Source organism: Globicephala melas, chromosome 14 (assembly GCF_963455315.2).
Source record: "Globicephala melas chromosome 14, mGloMel1.2, whole genome shotgun sequence".
Lineage (NCBI taxonomy): Eukaryota > Metazoa > Chordata > Mammalia > Artiodactyla > Delphinidae > Globicephala > Globicephala melas.
In genome coordinates, this window is record NC_083327.1 from 70842068 (window position 1) to 70859041 (window position 16974).

At 34.3% G+C, this 16974-nt stretch overlaps 1 protein-coding gene across 4 annotated transcripts in view; it reads left to right on the plus strand.

The window, feature by feature from the left end:
- STXBP5 (syntaxin binding protein 5) overlaps positions 1–16974 on the plus strand; it is a 168010-nt gene that overhangs the window by 106877 nt on the left and 44159 nt on the right. Inside the window, exons 19-21 of one of the 4 annotated variants that reach the window (XM_060283869.1) lie at positions 3154–3216; positions 7672–7731; positions 7834–7881. In XM_060283869.1, the coding sequence (XP_060139852.1) occupies positions 3154–3216; positions 7672–7731; positions 7834–7881 (171 nt within the window). Of the gene's footprint in view, positions 1–3150; positions 3217–7671; positions 7732–7833; positions 7882–16974 lie in introns of all 4 variants that reach the window. The other 3 variants (XM_030853220.3, XM_030853223.2, XM_060283870.2) reach the window with 3 other exon arrangements.

Below are 16974 nucleotides of genomic sequence, written 5' to 3' on the forward strand. Positions count from 1 at the left end.
TACTTGGCATTTTGCCATGTCTTATAGTTTTTGTCTATAGCGTAAAATACCTTGCTAGGATTTCTCCTAAGAATTGAGGCCATCCTACAAGATAGATTAGTTTTATATGATTCATATATATCTGAGAAAAGAAAGTATTTCTTTAGAGCTCTTTTAAAAATGTGATAGTATAGTTTTTAAGAGTTATAGCCCTAGAAGAAAAGTAATGTGCAGTACAGGCATACATCTGAGATATTGCAGGTTCAGTTCCAGACCACCACATTAAAGCAAATGTGGCAATAGAGTGAGTCACATGTATTTTTTGGTTTTCCAGTGCATATAAAAGTTATGTTTACACTATACTGTAGTCTGTTAAGTGTGCAGTAGCATTATGTCTAAAAAAACACAATGTACAGACCTTGATTTTAAAATACTTCATTGCTAAAAAATCTAACAAACCATTATCTGAGCTTTTAGCAGGTCATAACCTTTCTGCTGGTGGAGGGTCTTGCCTCAGTGTCAAAGGCTGCTGATTGGTCAGGGCAGCGGCTGCCGAAGGCTGGGGTGGGTATGGTAACTTCTTAAAATAAGACAACAGTGACGTGTGCTGCATCGATTGGCTCTTCCTGTCACGATTTTACTCACAATCGAACCCTCTCAAACCCTGCCGCTACTTTATCAACTAACTTTAGGTGATATTCTAAATCCTTTGTTCTCATTTCAACAATCTTCCCAGCATCTTCACCAGGGGTAGATTTCATCTCAAGAAACCAGTTTCTTTGTTCATCCATAAGAAGCAGCTCCTCGTCTGTTAAAGTTTTATCCTGAGATTGTAGCAATTCGGTCCCATCTTCGGACTCCCTTTCTAATTCTAGTTCTCGTGCTGTTTCCACCACATCTGCAGTTACCTCCACTAAAGTCTTGAACTTCTCAAAGTCAAACATGAGGGTTGGAATCAGCTTCTTCCAAATTCCTGTTAATGTTGGTATTTCAACCTCTTCCCATGAAGTCACAAATGTTCTTAATGGTATCTAGAATGGTGAATCCTTTCCATATGGTTTTCAATTGACTTTGCTCAGATCCATCAGAGGAATCGCTATCTATGGCAGCTATAGCCTTACAACATGACAGAAATATATGTAAAATGTATATATATATATATAGTATATATTTTTTAAATATATAATATTATTTAAGAAATATAATAAAATGTGAAAGTTGAAATTACTCCTTGATCCATGAGCTGCAGAACGGATGTTGTGTTGGCAGCCATGAAAGCAACATTAATCTCATAGTACATTTCCATCAGAGCTTTTGGGTAACCAGGTACATTGTCAATAAGCAGTAATATTTTGAAAGGAATCTTTTTTTCTGAACAGTAGCTCTCAACAGTGGGCTTAAAAGATTTCATAAGCCATGTTATAAACAGAAGTATTGTCATTCAGGCTTTGTTGTTCCATGTATAGAGCATAGGCAGAGTAGATTTAACATAATTCTTAAGGTTCCTAGGATTCTTCAGAATGGTAAATGAGCATTGGCTTCAATTTCAAGTCACCAGCTGCATAACCCCTAACAAGAGAGTCATCCTGTCCTTTGAAGCTTTGAAGCCAGGCATTAACTTCTCCTCTCTAGCTATGCACGTCCTAGATGGCATCTTCCAACAGAAGGCTATTTCAGTTACATTGAAAATCTATTGTCTGGTATAGCCACCCTCATTAATTATCTTACTGGATCTTCTGGATAACTTGCTGCAGCTTCTACATCAGCCCTTGCTGCTTCACTCTGCCCTTTTATGTTATGGAGAGGGCTTCTTTCCTTAAACGTCATGAACCAACCTCTGCCAGCTTCAAAATTTTCTGCAGCTTCCCCACCTCTCTCAGTCTTCATAGAAATGAAGAGAGTTAGGGCCTTCCTCTGGATTAGGTTTTGGATTAAGGGAATGTGGTGGCTGATTTGATCTTCTATCCAAACCACTGAAACTTTCTCCATATCAACATTAAGGCTGTTTCACTTTATCATGCATGTGTTCACTGGCGTAGCACGTCTAACTTCCTTCAAGAACTTTTCCTTTGCAGTCACAACTTGGCTAACTATTTGGCTCAAGAGGCCTAGCTTTGAGCCTGTCTGGGCTTTTGACATGCCTTCCTCACCAAGCTTAATTATTTCTCATTTTGGATTTAAAGAGAAAGGGGAGCGACTGACTGACTCTTCCTTTTACTTGAACACTTAGAGGTCACTGTAGGGTTATCAACTGATCTACTTTCAATATTATATCTTAGGGAATAGGGAGGCCTTAGGAGAGGGAGAGGAATGGGGGAAGGGCGGGTCAGTGGAGCAGTCAGAACACACACATTTATCAACTGAGTTTGCTATCTTACATGAGTGTGGTTCATGGTGCCCCAAAACAATTAAAATAGTAACATCAAAGATCACCGATCACAGATCACCGTAACAAATGTAATATTTCAGACTTTTTTATTATTATTATGAGAATTACTGAGATGTGACATAGAGACGCGAAGTGAGTAAATGCTGTTGAAAACAATGGTGCTGTAGGCTTTCTCAGTGCAGGGTTGCCACAGCCTTCAATTTGTAAAAAAATGCAATACAAGCAAAGTGAAAAGTGCAGTAAAACAAGGTATGCTTGTATTTTAAATATTGCAAACTTGGAAGCACACAATATTTTCTTAATTATTATTCAGTGATATTTAACGGAGGTACTTGAGATATACTTGGGGAAACCACTTTGGGGTTTGAGTTGAGAGTCCTTATGATGTAAAAGTCACCAAATTTATTACCAAGTATTTATTCTCCTTCAAGTGAAATCCAATAAGAAGTATGTACGTCATATGCCCTCAAATTGCCGACTTTAAACAAAATCCTGTGTTATATCTAACGTCCCTGAAAAATAGCAAATTATCTCTTTTGGAAATTGTTTCTTATTTGTTTAACTGATGACTGCTGTGTTAGTTTGAGGTGTTTTAATATCAGAATACTCCTATATTCTCATCTCAAAACTAATGAGCATAGTATCAATGCCAGCGTAGTCTGCTAACCTGCTGGGTTTTTTTTTTTTTTAATGGGCTGTCATTAAATACATACTGTAAATAGGAGGTAAAACTGCACTTACATAAACTTGTGGTGTGATTTGGTTTTGGTTTTGTTTTTTAGCAGGTCTGTGCGATATTAGTGAAGGGACTGTAGCTCCAGAAGATCGCTGCAAATCTCCAACTTCTGGTAATTTGCTTTTTATTTTATTAATAATTCTACAAAAAATACAGCTTGTCAAATTTGTACAGATAAGCGTTTAAAACACACCTACAGGGAACTTCTGTGTCACATATTTATTCTTAAAATCATAACTATTCTTTGCATTCTCATTAAGTGAAAAGAAATGCATTAGATAAAAATCTACAGCTACTACCTGTTAAGAGTCGTGTAACTGTTTACTTAGCTTCTAATATTTACACTTTTTTGGGAAAATGTATTTTACTTCTTACCATTGGATCGAAGGTTTCGTCATCTACAGTTTTTGTCTTTGCTGTCAGCATGCCTGGAGTCATCTGGTAGAATAGTGCTCTAATCCATGAATAATGTTCACCTAAATGTTATGAAAGATTTTTAACACTTATCTAATGGTGACCGTGGACAGTTAGAATAATTGTAGACTAGTTACATTTGATTTTGATCAAAGTAATATGAGATATAATTTTATAGCTGTATTAAAGCATTTGTCCTTTCTTATCCGTATAGTAGTCTTATGTAACCTATGTATGTATTAATATTTCAGAGTAACATTACTTTTTGAGTCCCCGTACAATTAAGAGGATCCTGAATTCACTATTTTTTTTAGTGGATTGAAACTTTGCTAAAATTTAATAAGGTTAACTTCATAATTTTAACTGACAGATTTATTAAATCATTCTGGCTGGGAATTTTCATCAGCTTTCTACTGGAAAGATTGTTCTTAACAGAAAGTAACACTGTTCTTAGACAGATTTTGATCCTTGCGTAGGTAGTTCTACATCAGAAATAATTTTAAGAATGGGGAAAATTGAGAGGTGCATTTTACTTTACTCCCTCATATTTCAGTTTACCATTCTGTTAGATCTAGGACCAATAGAACTTTTGTGAGGTTTTCTTTTTAAAATTGCATTTTCCTGATATTGCTCAAGTTAATCATTTCTTTTCTTAAAATATATGCACCTTCTGGTTTTCTTAATGTTCAAATTTCATATTTAAGTACACTCATTACACCAATAAAACATGGAATACAGGAATCACTCATATCATTAGCACCTAATATTAAGCCTGAACGTTGGTAGAATAACATTGAACAAGTAATATGGAGCAATACGTACTTCCCATCTCACAGGGCTAGAGTTATTTCTGAATATGATTTAGAATTATAATATCTCTTAATTATTACTGTTCTTCCTCCAACCATATACAGTACTGTTCTGATGTTCTCACCTTCCCTAAAGGCCATATGAATGCACTTGTCAATATGTTAAGACTATAGGCCACATTTGATAACTTGGACATGTGATATATTGTCTTTCAATATATTAAATGACTATCAAATGTGTTTTAACAAGATTCAGCCCAAATAAATTAATACTCCTTTTCACCCTAAGTCAGACTTTCAATAGGTGTATATTTCTAGCAGTTTGGGATAACCCAACGAGAGGTAATTGTAGGTAAATATGTAAGTACACTTCAGTATAATTATTCAATAGATAAATATAAAAGATGCATACTGGTAAAAACCCTCCAGATTCTCTCTTGTACCAGAGAAACTCAGACATCATTCAACATTTTCAAATATACTGTGCTCTTTGGTTCACATGAAAAGAAAATACAGTTTTAACGTGCAGAAATATGTATGACACCAGGCATCCTTTTAGGTGAATTTTAAATACAAAGGAAAAATTGTGACCTCAGAAATCATTGATAAATCACAAATTCTCATCTTTAGATATAACCTCTTAGTTTATTTAGTTTAGTCTTTGATTATGCTCTGAAAGAGCGAAGAGTTATCTGAAGAGTTATATTCATTCATGCATATCAGAAAAGACTGCTTTTACAAAAAACAGACCACACTTTGGTAGACAACAGTTGTACCTAAAACATGTTTCATATACCGGGAGATGGATGTCAGTCATACATAAGTACTAAGAACTACCATAGAAACTAAAATAAAGCTCTGGAAATAGTTGCTAGAAAACAATGTTTGTGTTTATGAGAGAAGAAATGTATAAAAAGTGAGTTGGGAGTTCAACTGAATTCCTAATACATACTAAGAAGAGGACCTCTATTATAAAAATGAAAAGTAACCATATGCCCTTTATCAAAACCAATATGTTCATTTGAAATAATACGTATAATTGAAGAGAAACTTTTCTGAAAAGCTTTTAAAGCCCGTAATCAAGATTTGTGATCTGAACAGTTTAGCCAACTGATATCAAAGCTCTATTCAAAAATCATCCTGAGAAAATCCAAGTTATGAATATAGTTTTCCCTTTCCATTTATCTTTAAATAAACCAACAATCTCTCTGAAATAGAAAATTAATTCTGCCATCCTGAATTAACATAGAAAATTATTTCTGCCATCTTCATTTGATCTTTATTTCCAAGAACTCAGATTGCTTCACTGACCACTTCTCTAATGTTGGGATATATTTTAGTGCTGCTTCCAAAATTTATGTGTGTGTGTATGTATGTATGTATGTGTGTATATGGATATATACATTTCAAATTGAAGAAAACCCAAGGCCACATACCATGAGATGGTGCCCTCAGGAGTTTCTGTGTACCCTAGAAAAAAACAAAAGCTGTGTGTATTTTCCTGTGTTTATTTAATCTAAATTTTAAAATATATTCAAGTAGGAAATGCTAAAAACATTTTTGGAACTTCTTCATGAGCTGTCACAGAAGTTATTACAACTGGTAGTAGGCATTTTCAGTTCAGGGGAAAATATATCTGCTTCTTTTATTCAAATTTACAGCTTATGTTGCCTATTTTTATGTTAGAAATACTGGGCATTTTTATAATTTTATATTCGTGTTCAGATATGCTATCTTGCTATTAGTCTGATATGAAATATATCAAATAAAACAAGTGTTAATAAATATTTGTACATCCATGTGGTTATGTAGTATCAGAGATGAATAATATTTTAAAGTATATGTAACATCTTCTCATAACCATTATCTTCTTTAAATCTGAATTATATTATGGGAAAAAGGAGTGTACCCTATTTCTATTCCTGAAAATGTTGCTGAGCTCAGTGTTACTTATGTCATATTTTTTGATATAGGATTTATGAGGATCTATAAATGCTATTTAGCAAAAATAACATAGTTTTAAAAGAGCAATTTTTATAAGACTGTTTTAGAAGTAATCGGATCCTGCCAATGTTGACAGGCTTTACTTGGTCTGAGAAGAGACTTCAAGGATGTTTTCCACCTGGCCACAGAAAGAAAGTACGATTTTGTGGGGGAAGGTCAAATTTTGACCTTATTTGTGAAGGCTCAGTAGTTTCACTGTGATAAAAAAAGGAATCAGCATAGAAAAACCATTTTATTTACTTCCAGTTATGTTCTAGATAGTCACTTCTAGCAGAAAAGCTATATTCGTTCAGCAAATGTTTACTTAGAGATTCCTACATGAAGGGCACTCCACTGAGTCCAAAAGAGATGCAAATATCAATCACATAGAGTCCCAGCTTCTCAGTTCAGTTCAGTGGGAAAGGTCAGGTGTATGTAAACTTAAAATATAAGGCGTTAAGTGATTAACATAAGAGAAGTAATAGGTGAACTTTTATAGGAATTCAAAGAAGGGGAGGTGATTTATAGCTGGAGAGATGGTGAAAATTTTAATGGGTAAGATATCATTTGAAATGTGTTACAAAGATAGGTAGTTTGACTCTAATAATAAAGTCAACTAGAATACTACTTAGGATTCCCTGTATAATAAAAAGTTTGTGTTAGAAATTAAAGAAATACAATGAAAATTAGGAACATCTTTTTAAGGAAAAAGGACTAAAATCTTAATTATAAAAATATTAGATAAACGTATTGAAAGCCACAGTTGAAATAAAATATTTCTTACCTCATTAAATTTAAGTAAATATTTGAACATATCTAAAATTATAAGTATCATCCTCAGTATTTTAAAGACCTCTATGGTACTAGTAGAATTTATATATGATTTTAAAGTTTGTATCTAGAAAGCTAACTCTAAAATAAACTTTACCAGTATAGTACTTATACAGGACTCTAAGTGCTACTAGATAAACCTTATTCGGTTAACTAATATCAAGAATTTTTATGTTTTTTTTCAGAAACAGATAACTTCTTATATTTTTCTTTATCTGTTCTCTAACTTATAATATATACCAAGATTTTGCCAAATGGTTGTAACTTTTGGAAAAATTATTATACATTAGGGTTAATATTTATACATACTAGAGATTGGTCGACGAAAGATAATGCACTACTGATTGCTGTTCTTACTGTAATATTATAAGAATTATTATTAACTATATACATGATATTTTCTTCTGGCCAGTAGTATGGGAACTTGTTTTAAGGGTTACCAGATTACTTTGTTTGTACTTTTCCCTGTGACAACTCAGCGTTTGTGACTGACTATGTGCCTGTTCCTTCCATTGTCTTCATTTGTGTAGGTTCTTCATCACCACACAATTCAGATGATCAACAAAAAGTGAATAATTTTATAGAAAAGGGTATAGTATCTTTATTTTACAGTATTTTCTTTTAATTACATTTAATTCATGTAGTTTACTTTGAATAGATTTTGACATTTTGTATCAAAATATTATTTTCAGTGAAGATCAAAAGCAGAAAGTTTTCCAAGATGGTAGCCAGTGATATAGGTAGGAAATAGACATTTCTATTTTGTTTCTAATCCTTGCTATTTGCAATGCTAACTCAATACCAGAAAATTATCTAATGCATTGCATTTTGTATATATTAATTTGTTATTCCTATGCTAAACAATCATCTCCTGGGCTGTGTTTCTTCTAAACTCATTGGGGCAATAATTATTAAAAATCAGTTAAACTGGGGTTGCAGTTCTTCCTCTGACTTAACAGTGAGAATTGTTCTATTAATTTTTATTTTTGCTTTATTTTAAAATAAAGCAGGGTTCAATTTATGCCATATGTAGTACAGTTTTATACTCCAAAGTTTTGAAATTTTTTTCTTTATAGTTTTACTTGTATTTTTTCCTACCTGTCTTCTATCCTCACATTATCCAGACTCCAGATTTCAAGGAAGTGGTTCTTTAAAATATTGACTTGTAGTCCGTAATCTGTACTACCCTTGGGTTAAATGGGAATTTTCTACCACTCCTTCCCCCCAAGTAAAAATGAGTGCTACTTTGAAATTAATTACTCAGTCCAAGATTTTCAGAGTTTCAAACCGGGGGATAAAATATATAATTAAACTTTAGGGACATAATCAAACTAGGGTTTTTTAGTCATAAAAATTTGAATTTTGTCTGAGGATTTTTTTGTGTGTGTGTGTGTGGTACGCGGGCCTCTCACTGCTGTGGCCTCTCCCGTTGCGGAGCACAGGCCCCGGACGCACAGGCTCAGCGGCCATGGCTCACGGGCGTAGCCGCTCTGCGGCATGTGGGATCCTCCTGGACCGGAGCACGAACCCGTGTCCCCTGCATCGGCAGGCGGACTCCCAACCACTGCGCCACCAGGGAAGCCCTGTCTGAAGATTTTTACAAGCCTGAGAAACACCATTTTACTAAAAGAGAATACGTTTAATCTTTGATGTAAATCCAAAAATTTATTACACTGTTAACATATTACTTATTTCCCCCGAAACTCCCACAATTCATTGAATTGTCTTAAATTAGATGAATTTCTAGGCAGCTGGAATAGATTTACATTTTTTCAACTGATAAAGTTTAATATGTGGTAAATTTCTAAAATTCTTAGAAGTAGCATCCATATTGTTTGCATGTTGTAAATTGAACCCTGTTTAGTCATATTAACATTGGCAGACTTTTAGCACCTCTGGTCATTTTCTGAATAACGCGGTTTATTCTTGGGCAAAGGACTCTTCATTTATGGAGTATCAATTATTTATCTGTTTGTATTTGTGGTACTTTAGTGAATCATTTGGTAACATTTAAATCACTTTCATTATCTACGAGCACTACTGCATACTTCTTTTTCAACCAATTTCCTTTTTAGTATATACTATCTTAATAGTACTTTAGAGGTTCTTTTGCTGTCATGTAATGTAAAAAGTTAGAAGGGACTTTTCTACGTATAATTTATCAAAGAACTTGTAGAATTTAATTACCTAGGAATTTTACCTTGCATGAAAGTTACTTTGTACATAATTAAATTTTTCAAATAATTTATCTATTTGATTTTCGATCCTGGGGTTATGTTTGCTTTGTTAAATGTTTTGACTCACTTTCCTTTTTTTTCTGGGTAATGAATAGAATATGAAACATGGAATATCTGAGTGTGATTATTTGAAAGACTTTAATGAATTTCTTAGGACTGAGAACATTATTGGAAGGATAGTTCTTTGGTAACATAAAAAAGAAAGCAAGAATGTTACCAGCAAGTTTTTTTGTCATGCCACTTTCTGTAGTTATATTTTTGGGGAAACATTAACTTTATTCAACTTTTCAAACTTATGTTAGCTATACAGTTATAAATAATTATTTTTCATCTCCAGAAACCACTTTTATATCTCCTATTTTATATATAATTTTAAATGTTTTCAGTTGGAATCTTTCAGTATTTTTTTTGAAGTATAATTGACTTAACAATATTATAATAGGTTCAGGTGTACAACATAGTGATTCAGTATTTTTATACATTACCTACCATAAAAAGTTATAGTATTTGTGACTGTATTCCCTGTGCTATACATTACATCCCTGTGACTGACTTACTTTATAACTGGTAGTTTTTTAATTCCAACATATATCCCAAGGTATATAGAAGGCAAGCTTACTTCTCAATTTTTTCTTCATTCAGATGGAGACTATGCCATTTTAGATTGTAAAGTTTTTTTCAGTTTAAAAAAAAACCAGTTTATCTCCCTACATTAGTGTCTAGTTTCGTAATAAGACTTAGCATAAAATATGCTACTGAAAAACACATAAAATGTCAATGAAACATTGGGAAAAAATTCATAAAATCTCCTAAAGACCTCTCTCTTTTTCTATCAATACTTAAAGCTTAATAGTATCAAATGTGCTAGGACTCCTTGAGCGTTCTGACCTCACTACGTTCCCTATCATCCAATCCCATACTTGCTCTAAAGGATCCTGAACCTCATAAAATTATCACCTTGTTCTTCCTCAATCTACAGACATTTATTGCTTTAGCTTAGGCAGTTATGCTGTGACCTAATAAGGGAAGGCATAAGAATTAAGCCTCGAACCTCCAAGATCATCACTGGTGAAAGAACGACCTTATGTGGAAGGCTGACAGAATGTATTGGCTCTGAAGTTTTGTCCCTAAGTTTCACTTACACTTTGAAAGTAACTGCTGCTTGTGTCATATCAGAGAGGATGGGGCCAGGGGGTGTACAGGATGTCATTCTCACTTTAACAATCTGACCCGACCGTGGAAAATCAACTGTTTTTTGCTGCCTGACAGTACAGCTGAAATAGCTGAGACAGTAGCAATTTTTTAAAAATATACTTAACAGTTACAATTTTCCTAGCACACTGTAGCAACCATTTATAAATATTTTTTTCTTATTTAATCCACTCAGTAACCTCAGTTAGCTACTTACTGTTATTTCCCTGTTTCACAGATGAGGACACTAAGAGTTAAAGAGTATGTAGAGTATCTATTGGTTACACAGCTAGCAAATGTCAGAGCCGTGATTTATACTGAGCTTGTCCAACTCTACTGTTTGTCCTCTTCAACAATATCCTGTATTACCTCTTAAGAAGATTTACTGAAGGCTGTAAGGATTCAAAAACAAATCTGTTGTGTGATTTGAAACTAAATAATCTGGCTCTGACCCTGTTCTATCTACATGGTAACCTGGAAAAAAGGTGGCTCATGTTAAATTCTGTCCAGGCACTAGGTCATGGGGGCCATCATGGTACCCATCACGCAAATATAATATGCAGTGCCTGGAAGTCTACCTTCCTCAAAGAGCAGACTCAAGTGAAAGTAAATAGAGTGGACAGTAGGGTTCCCGAACCCATCTACCCAAAGCCTGGCTTCATTGTTTGTTTCCTGACCAACAGCTAACTCAGGTAAACGATACTGACAATGACTTCATTGTTCGTGCATAAGAATAGCAGCCTAAAAAGACATAACTTTAGTCTTGTGAATTTAACAGTAAAAATATAGCATAGTATAATGCAACTGCAGCATCCCTATGCATGTAATACACATATAGTGATTTGTTTTGCCTGTTCATACCTTATGAATAATTTTTGTTAGTAAAATCTTAATGGCCAACATTTCCAAAATCAATAACTTTCCTGTAGTTAGTTAGCAATTTCTGTAAATCATTTAGAAAATAAGATTGCTTATCAATTTTTTATTTGTTCATTATTTATATTTTATAAAATTTCAGAAATATGTAAAGCTTTTTATTCTAAGTTTATATAAAAATAGTCCTAAAATATGTATCTTTGTTAAAGTATTAAACAAATTTTTCATGATATGAATAAAATATGGTCCAGATGTTAGCATTGTTTGGTAGATCTTGAAATTACACGATTAAACTTCTCTAAAGATCATTCTATTTCATTATGAGTCTATTTCAGTCTGAAAGTAGATTTCTAGCTGGATTCTATAGTCTACAACCCTGCCCATGCCCCATTTTATTACTAATTTTCATATAGAAGGAATGATTACATGAAACTGTGAGGGGGAAATAATACTGGAGATGAAAGAATAAAGATTCAAAAGTATGGTGACTTAATTAGTGCTGTGCCAAAACAAACAGAATAATAGCTCTATTTTTTCTTAATTGGGGTGTAGTTGCTTTACAGTGCTGTGCTAGCTTCTGCTGCACAGCGAAGTGAATCAGCCATACGTATATAAGTATCCCCTCTTTTCTGGATTTCCTTCCCATTTAGGTCATCAGAGAGCATTAAGTAGAGTTCCCTGTGCTATACAGCAGTTCTCATTAGTTATCTGTTTTATACATAGTAGTGTATATATGTCAATCCCAATCTCCCAATTCATCCCATCCCAGTAGCTCTATTTAATGGACACCTCCTAAGTTCTAGATATTATACTAGATATTTGTCATATGATATTTATTAATATAGGAAAGATAATACCTCCAGGGCCCCTTTTATGTCTCAAATTTTTGAATTAGCAGTTACTTGGGGAACAATTAATTTTCTTTCTTAGCAAAAACTGAAGTAATTTTTGAAGTCTACATAAATGAAGATAATGTCCAAGTGCTGTTTTCATGAGTTCTCCTATACATGAGTCCCAATGATCCCTTTTTCATATTAAAGTGTTCTAACAGACTTAAATCTGTTCTGAACCATTATATTCTAAATCACTAACTTATTAAATCCTACAGTTTTAAAGCAGCTCAAGCCCCTTTATTTTTCAAGAAAAAAAATTGAGCCTATCCAAAGAAATATCCCATGATCATGACTTAGTCAAGATCAGAATCCTGGTCTGTTCACTATACACTGTAGCATGTCACTGCTCTCATAGTGTATGGTCTCTTCTTGTGCTGTCTTCCCAATTCTTTTATATTTACAATTCGAAAAATAAGTTCTCAGAGGTTTATTTGGAGTTCGCCATATGAATTTGAAAAGGTTTGTATGAAATTAAATAGAATTTTAAGTTTTAAAATTATTCTAATTCATTATAAAACAAATTAGTACTGATATTTCTAGTTTATATTCCCCAATATTCAACCCAAAATGTGGCTGCTACATCTATAGAAGTTCATCTTTACATTTAATCCACAATGTGGCTACTGAAAGAACAGAAGCTCATCTTGAAAGAGAAGATGAGTCAAGTGTGCAGTAATACCGTTTTTACAGGTAACTTTAATATTTTCCACTTTGAAAAAAGCGTATTACTTTTTTTTTTTATATCTTAATTGGAGTATAATTGCTTTACCATGGTGTGTTAGTTTCTGCTTTATAACAAACTGAATAAGTTCTACCTATATATATGTTCCCATATCTCTTCCGTCTCCCTCCCTCCCACCCTCCCTATCCCACCCCTCTAGGTGGTCACAAAGCACCTAACTGATCTCCCTGTGCTATGTGGCTGCTTCCCACTAGCTATCTACTTTACGTTTGGTAGTGTATATATGTCCATGCCTCTCTCTCGCTTTGTCACAGCTTACCCTTCCCCCTCCCCATATCCTCAAGTCCATTCTGTAGTAGGTCTGTGTCTTTATTCCTGTCTTACCCCTAGGTTCTTCATGACATTTATTTTTTCTTAAATTCCATATATATGCGTTAGCATACGGTAATTGTCTTTCTCTTTCTGACTTACTTCACTCTGTATGACAGACTCTAGATCTATCCACCTCATTACAAATAGCTCAATTTGATTTCTTTTTATGGCTGAGTAATATTCCATTGTATATATGTGCACATCTTCTTTATCCATTCATCCGATGATGGACACTTAGGTTGTTTCCATCTCTGCAGTAAACATTTGGGTACATGAGTCTTTTTGAATTATGGTTTTCTCAGGGTATATATGCCCAGTAGTGAGATTGCTGTGTCATATGGTAGTTCTATTTGTAGTTTCTTAAGGAACCTCCATACTGTTCTCCACAGTGGCTGTATCAATTTACATTCCCACCAACAGTGCAAGAGGGTTCCCTTTTCTCCACACCCTCTCCAGCATTTATTGTTTGTAGATTTTTTGATGATGGCCATTCTGACCGGTGTGAGATGATATCTCATTGTAGTTTTGATTTGCATTTCTCTAATGATTAGTGATGTTGAGCATTCTTTCATATGTTTGTTGGCAGTCTGTATATCTTCTTTGGAGAAATGTCTGTTTAGGTCTTCTGCCCATTTTTGGATTGGGTTGTTTGTTTTTTTGTTATTGAGCTGCATGAGCTGCTTATAAATTTTGGAGATTAATCCTTTGTCAGTTGCTTCATTTGAAAATATTTTCTCCCATTCTGAGGGTTGTCTTTTCATCTTGTTTATGGTTTCCTTTGCTGTGCAAAAGCTTTGAAGTTTCATTAGGTCCCATTTGTTTGTTTTTGTTTTTATTTCCATTTCTCTAGGAGGTGGGTCAAAAAAGATCTTGCTGTGATTTATGTCATAGAGTGCTCTGCCTAGGTTTTCCTCTAAGAGTTTGATAGTGTCTGGCCTTACATTTAGGTCTTTAATCCATTTTGAGTTTATTTTTGTGTATGGTGTTAGGGAGTGATCTAATCTCATACTTTTACAAGCACCTGTCCAGTTTTCCCAGCACCACTTTTTTTTTTTTAACATCTTTATTGGGGTATAATTGCTTTATAATGGTGTGTTAGTTTCTGCTTTATAACAAAGTGAATCAGTTATACATATACATATGTTCCCATATCTCTTCCCTCTTGCGACTCCCTCCCTCCCACCCTCCCTATCACACCCCTCCAGGCAGTCACAAAGCACCGAGCTGATCTCCCTGCCCAGCACCACTTATTGAAGAGGCTGTCCTTTCTCCACTGTACATTCCTGCCTCCTTTATCAAAGATAAGGTGACCATATGTGCGTGGGTTTATCTCTGGACTTTCTATCCTGTTCCATTTATCTATATTTCTGTTTTTGTGCCAGTACCATACTGTGTTGATTACTGTAGCTTTGTAGTATAGTCTGAAGTCAGGGAGCCTGATTCCTCCAGCTCCGTTTTTCGTTCTCAAGATTGCTTTGGCTGTTCGGGGTCTTTTGTGTTTCCATACATGTGTGAAATTTTTTGTTCTAGTTCTGTGAAAAATACCAGTGGTAGTTTCATAGGGATTGCATTGAATCTGTGGATTGCTTTGGGTAGTACAGTCATTTTCACAATGTTGATTCTTCCAATCCAAGAACATGGTATATCTCTCCATCTATTTGTATCATCTTTAATTTCTTTCATCAGTGTCTTATAATTTTCTGCATACAGGTCTTTTGTCTCCTTAGGTAGGTTTATTCCCAGATATTTTATTCATTTTGTTGCAGTGGTAAGTGGGAGTGTTTTCTTGATTTCACTTTCAGATTTTTCATCATTAGTGTATAGGAATGCCAGAGATTTCTGTGCATGAATTTTGTATCCTGCTACTTTACCAAATTCATTGATTAGTAGTTTTCTAGTAGCATCTTTAGGATTCTCTATGTATAGTATCACGTCATCTGCAAACAGTGACAGCTTTACTTCTTCTTTTCCGATTTGGATTCCTTTTATTTCCTTTTCTTCTCTGATTGCTGTGGCTAAAACTTCCAAAACTATGTTGAATAAGAGTGGTGAGAGTGGGCAACCTTGTCTTGTTCCTGATCTTAGTGGAAATGCTTTCAGTTTTTCACCATTGAGGACGATGTTAGCTGTGGGTTTGTCATATATGGCCTTTATTATGTTTAGGAAAGTTCCCTCTGTGCCTACTTTCTGGAGGATATTTATCATAAATGGGTGTTAAATATTGTCAAAAGCTTTCTCTGCATCTATTGAGATGATCATATGGTTTTTCTCCTTCAATTTGTTAATATGGTTTATCACATTGATTGATTTGCGTATATTGAAGAATCCTTGCATTCCTGTAATAAACCCCACTTGATCATGGTGTATGAGCCTTTTAATGTGCTCTTGGATTCTGTTTGCTAGTATTTTGTTGAGGATTTTTGCATCTATGTTCATCAGTGATATTGGCCTGTAGTTTTCTTTCTTTGTGACATCCTTGTCTGGTTTTGGTATCAAGGTGATGGTGGCCTCGTAGAATGAGTTTGGGAGTGTTCCTCCCTCTGCTATATTTTGGAAGAGTTTGAGAAGGATAGGTGTTAGCTCTTCTGTAAATTTTTGATAGAATTCGCATGTGAAGCCATCTGGTCCTGGGCCTTTGTTTGTTGGAAGATTTTTAATTGCAGTTTCAATTTCAGTGCTTGTGATTGGTCTGTTCATATTTTCTATTTCTTCCTGATTCAGTCTTGGCAGGTTGTGCATTTCTAAGAATTTGTCCATTTCTTCTAAGTTGTCCATTTTATTGGTATAGAGTTGCTTGTAGTAATCTCTCATGATCTTTTGTATTTCTGCAGTGTCAGTTGTTACTTCCCCTTTTTCATTTCTAATTCTATTGATTTGAGTCTTCTCCCTTTTTTTCTTGATGAGTCTGGCTAATGGTTTATCAATTTTGTTTATCTTCTCAAAGAACCAGCTTTTAGTTTGATTGATTTTTGCTATCGTTTCCTTCATTTCTTTTTCATTTATTTCTGATCTGATCTTTATGATTTCTTTCCTTCTTCTAACTTCGGGGGTTTTTTTGTTCTTCTTTCTCTAATTGCTTTAAGTGCAAGGTTAGGTTGTTTATTCGAGATGTTTCCTGTTTCTTAAGATAGGATTGTATTGCTATAAACTTCCCTCTGAGAACTGCTTTAGCTGCATCCCATAGGTTTTGGGTCATCATGTCTCCATTGTCATTTATTTCTAGGTATTTTTTGATTTTCTCTTTGATTTCTTCAGTCATCACTTCGTTATTAAGTAGTGTATTGTTTAGCCTCCATGTGTTTGTATTTTTTACAGATCTTTTCCTGTAATTGATATCTAGTCTCATAGCGTTGTGGTCGGAAAAGATACTTGATACAATTTCAATTTTCTTAAATTTACGAAGCCTTGATTTGTGACCCAAGATATGGTCTATCCTGGAGAATGTTCCATGAGCACTTGAGACAAATGTGTATTCTGTTGTTTTTGGGTGGAACGTCCTATGAATATCAATTAAGTCCATCTTGTTTAATGTATCATTTAAAGCTTGTGTTTCCTATTTATTTTCATTTTGGATGATCTGTC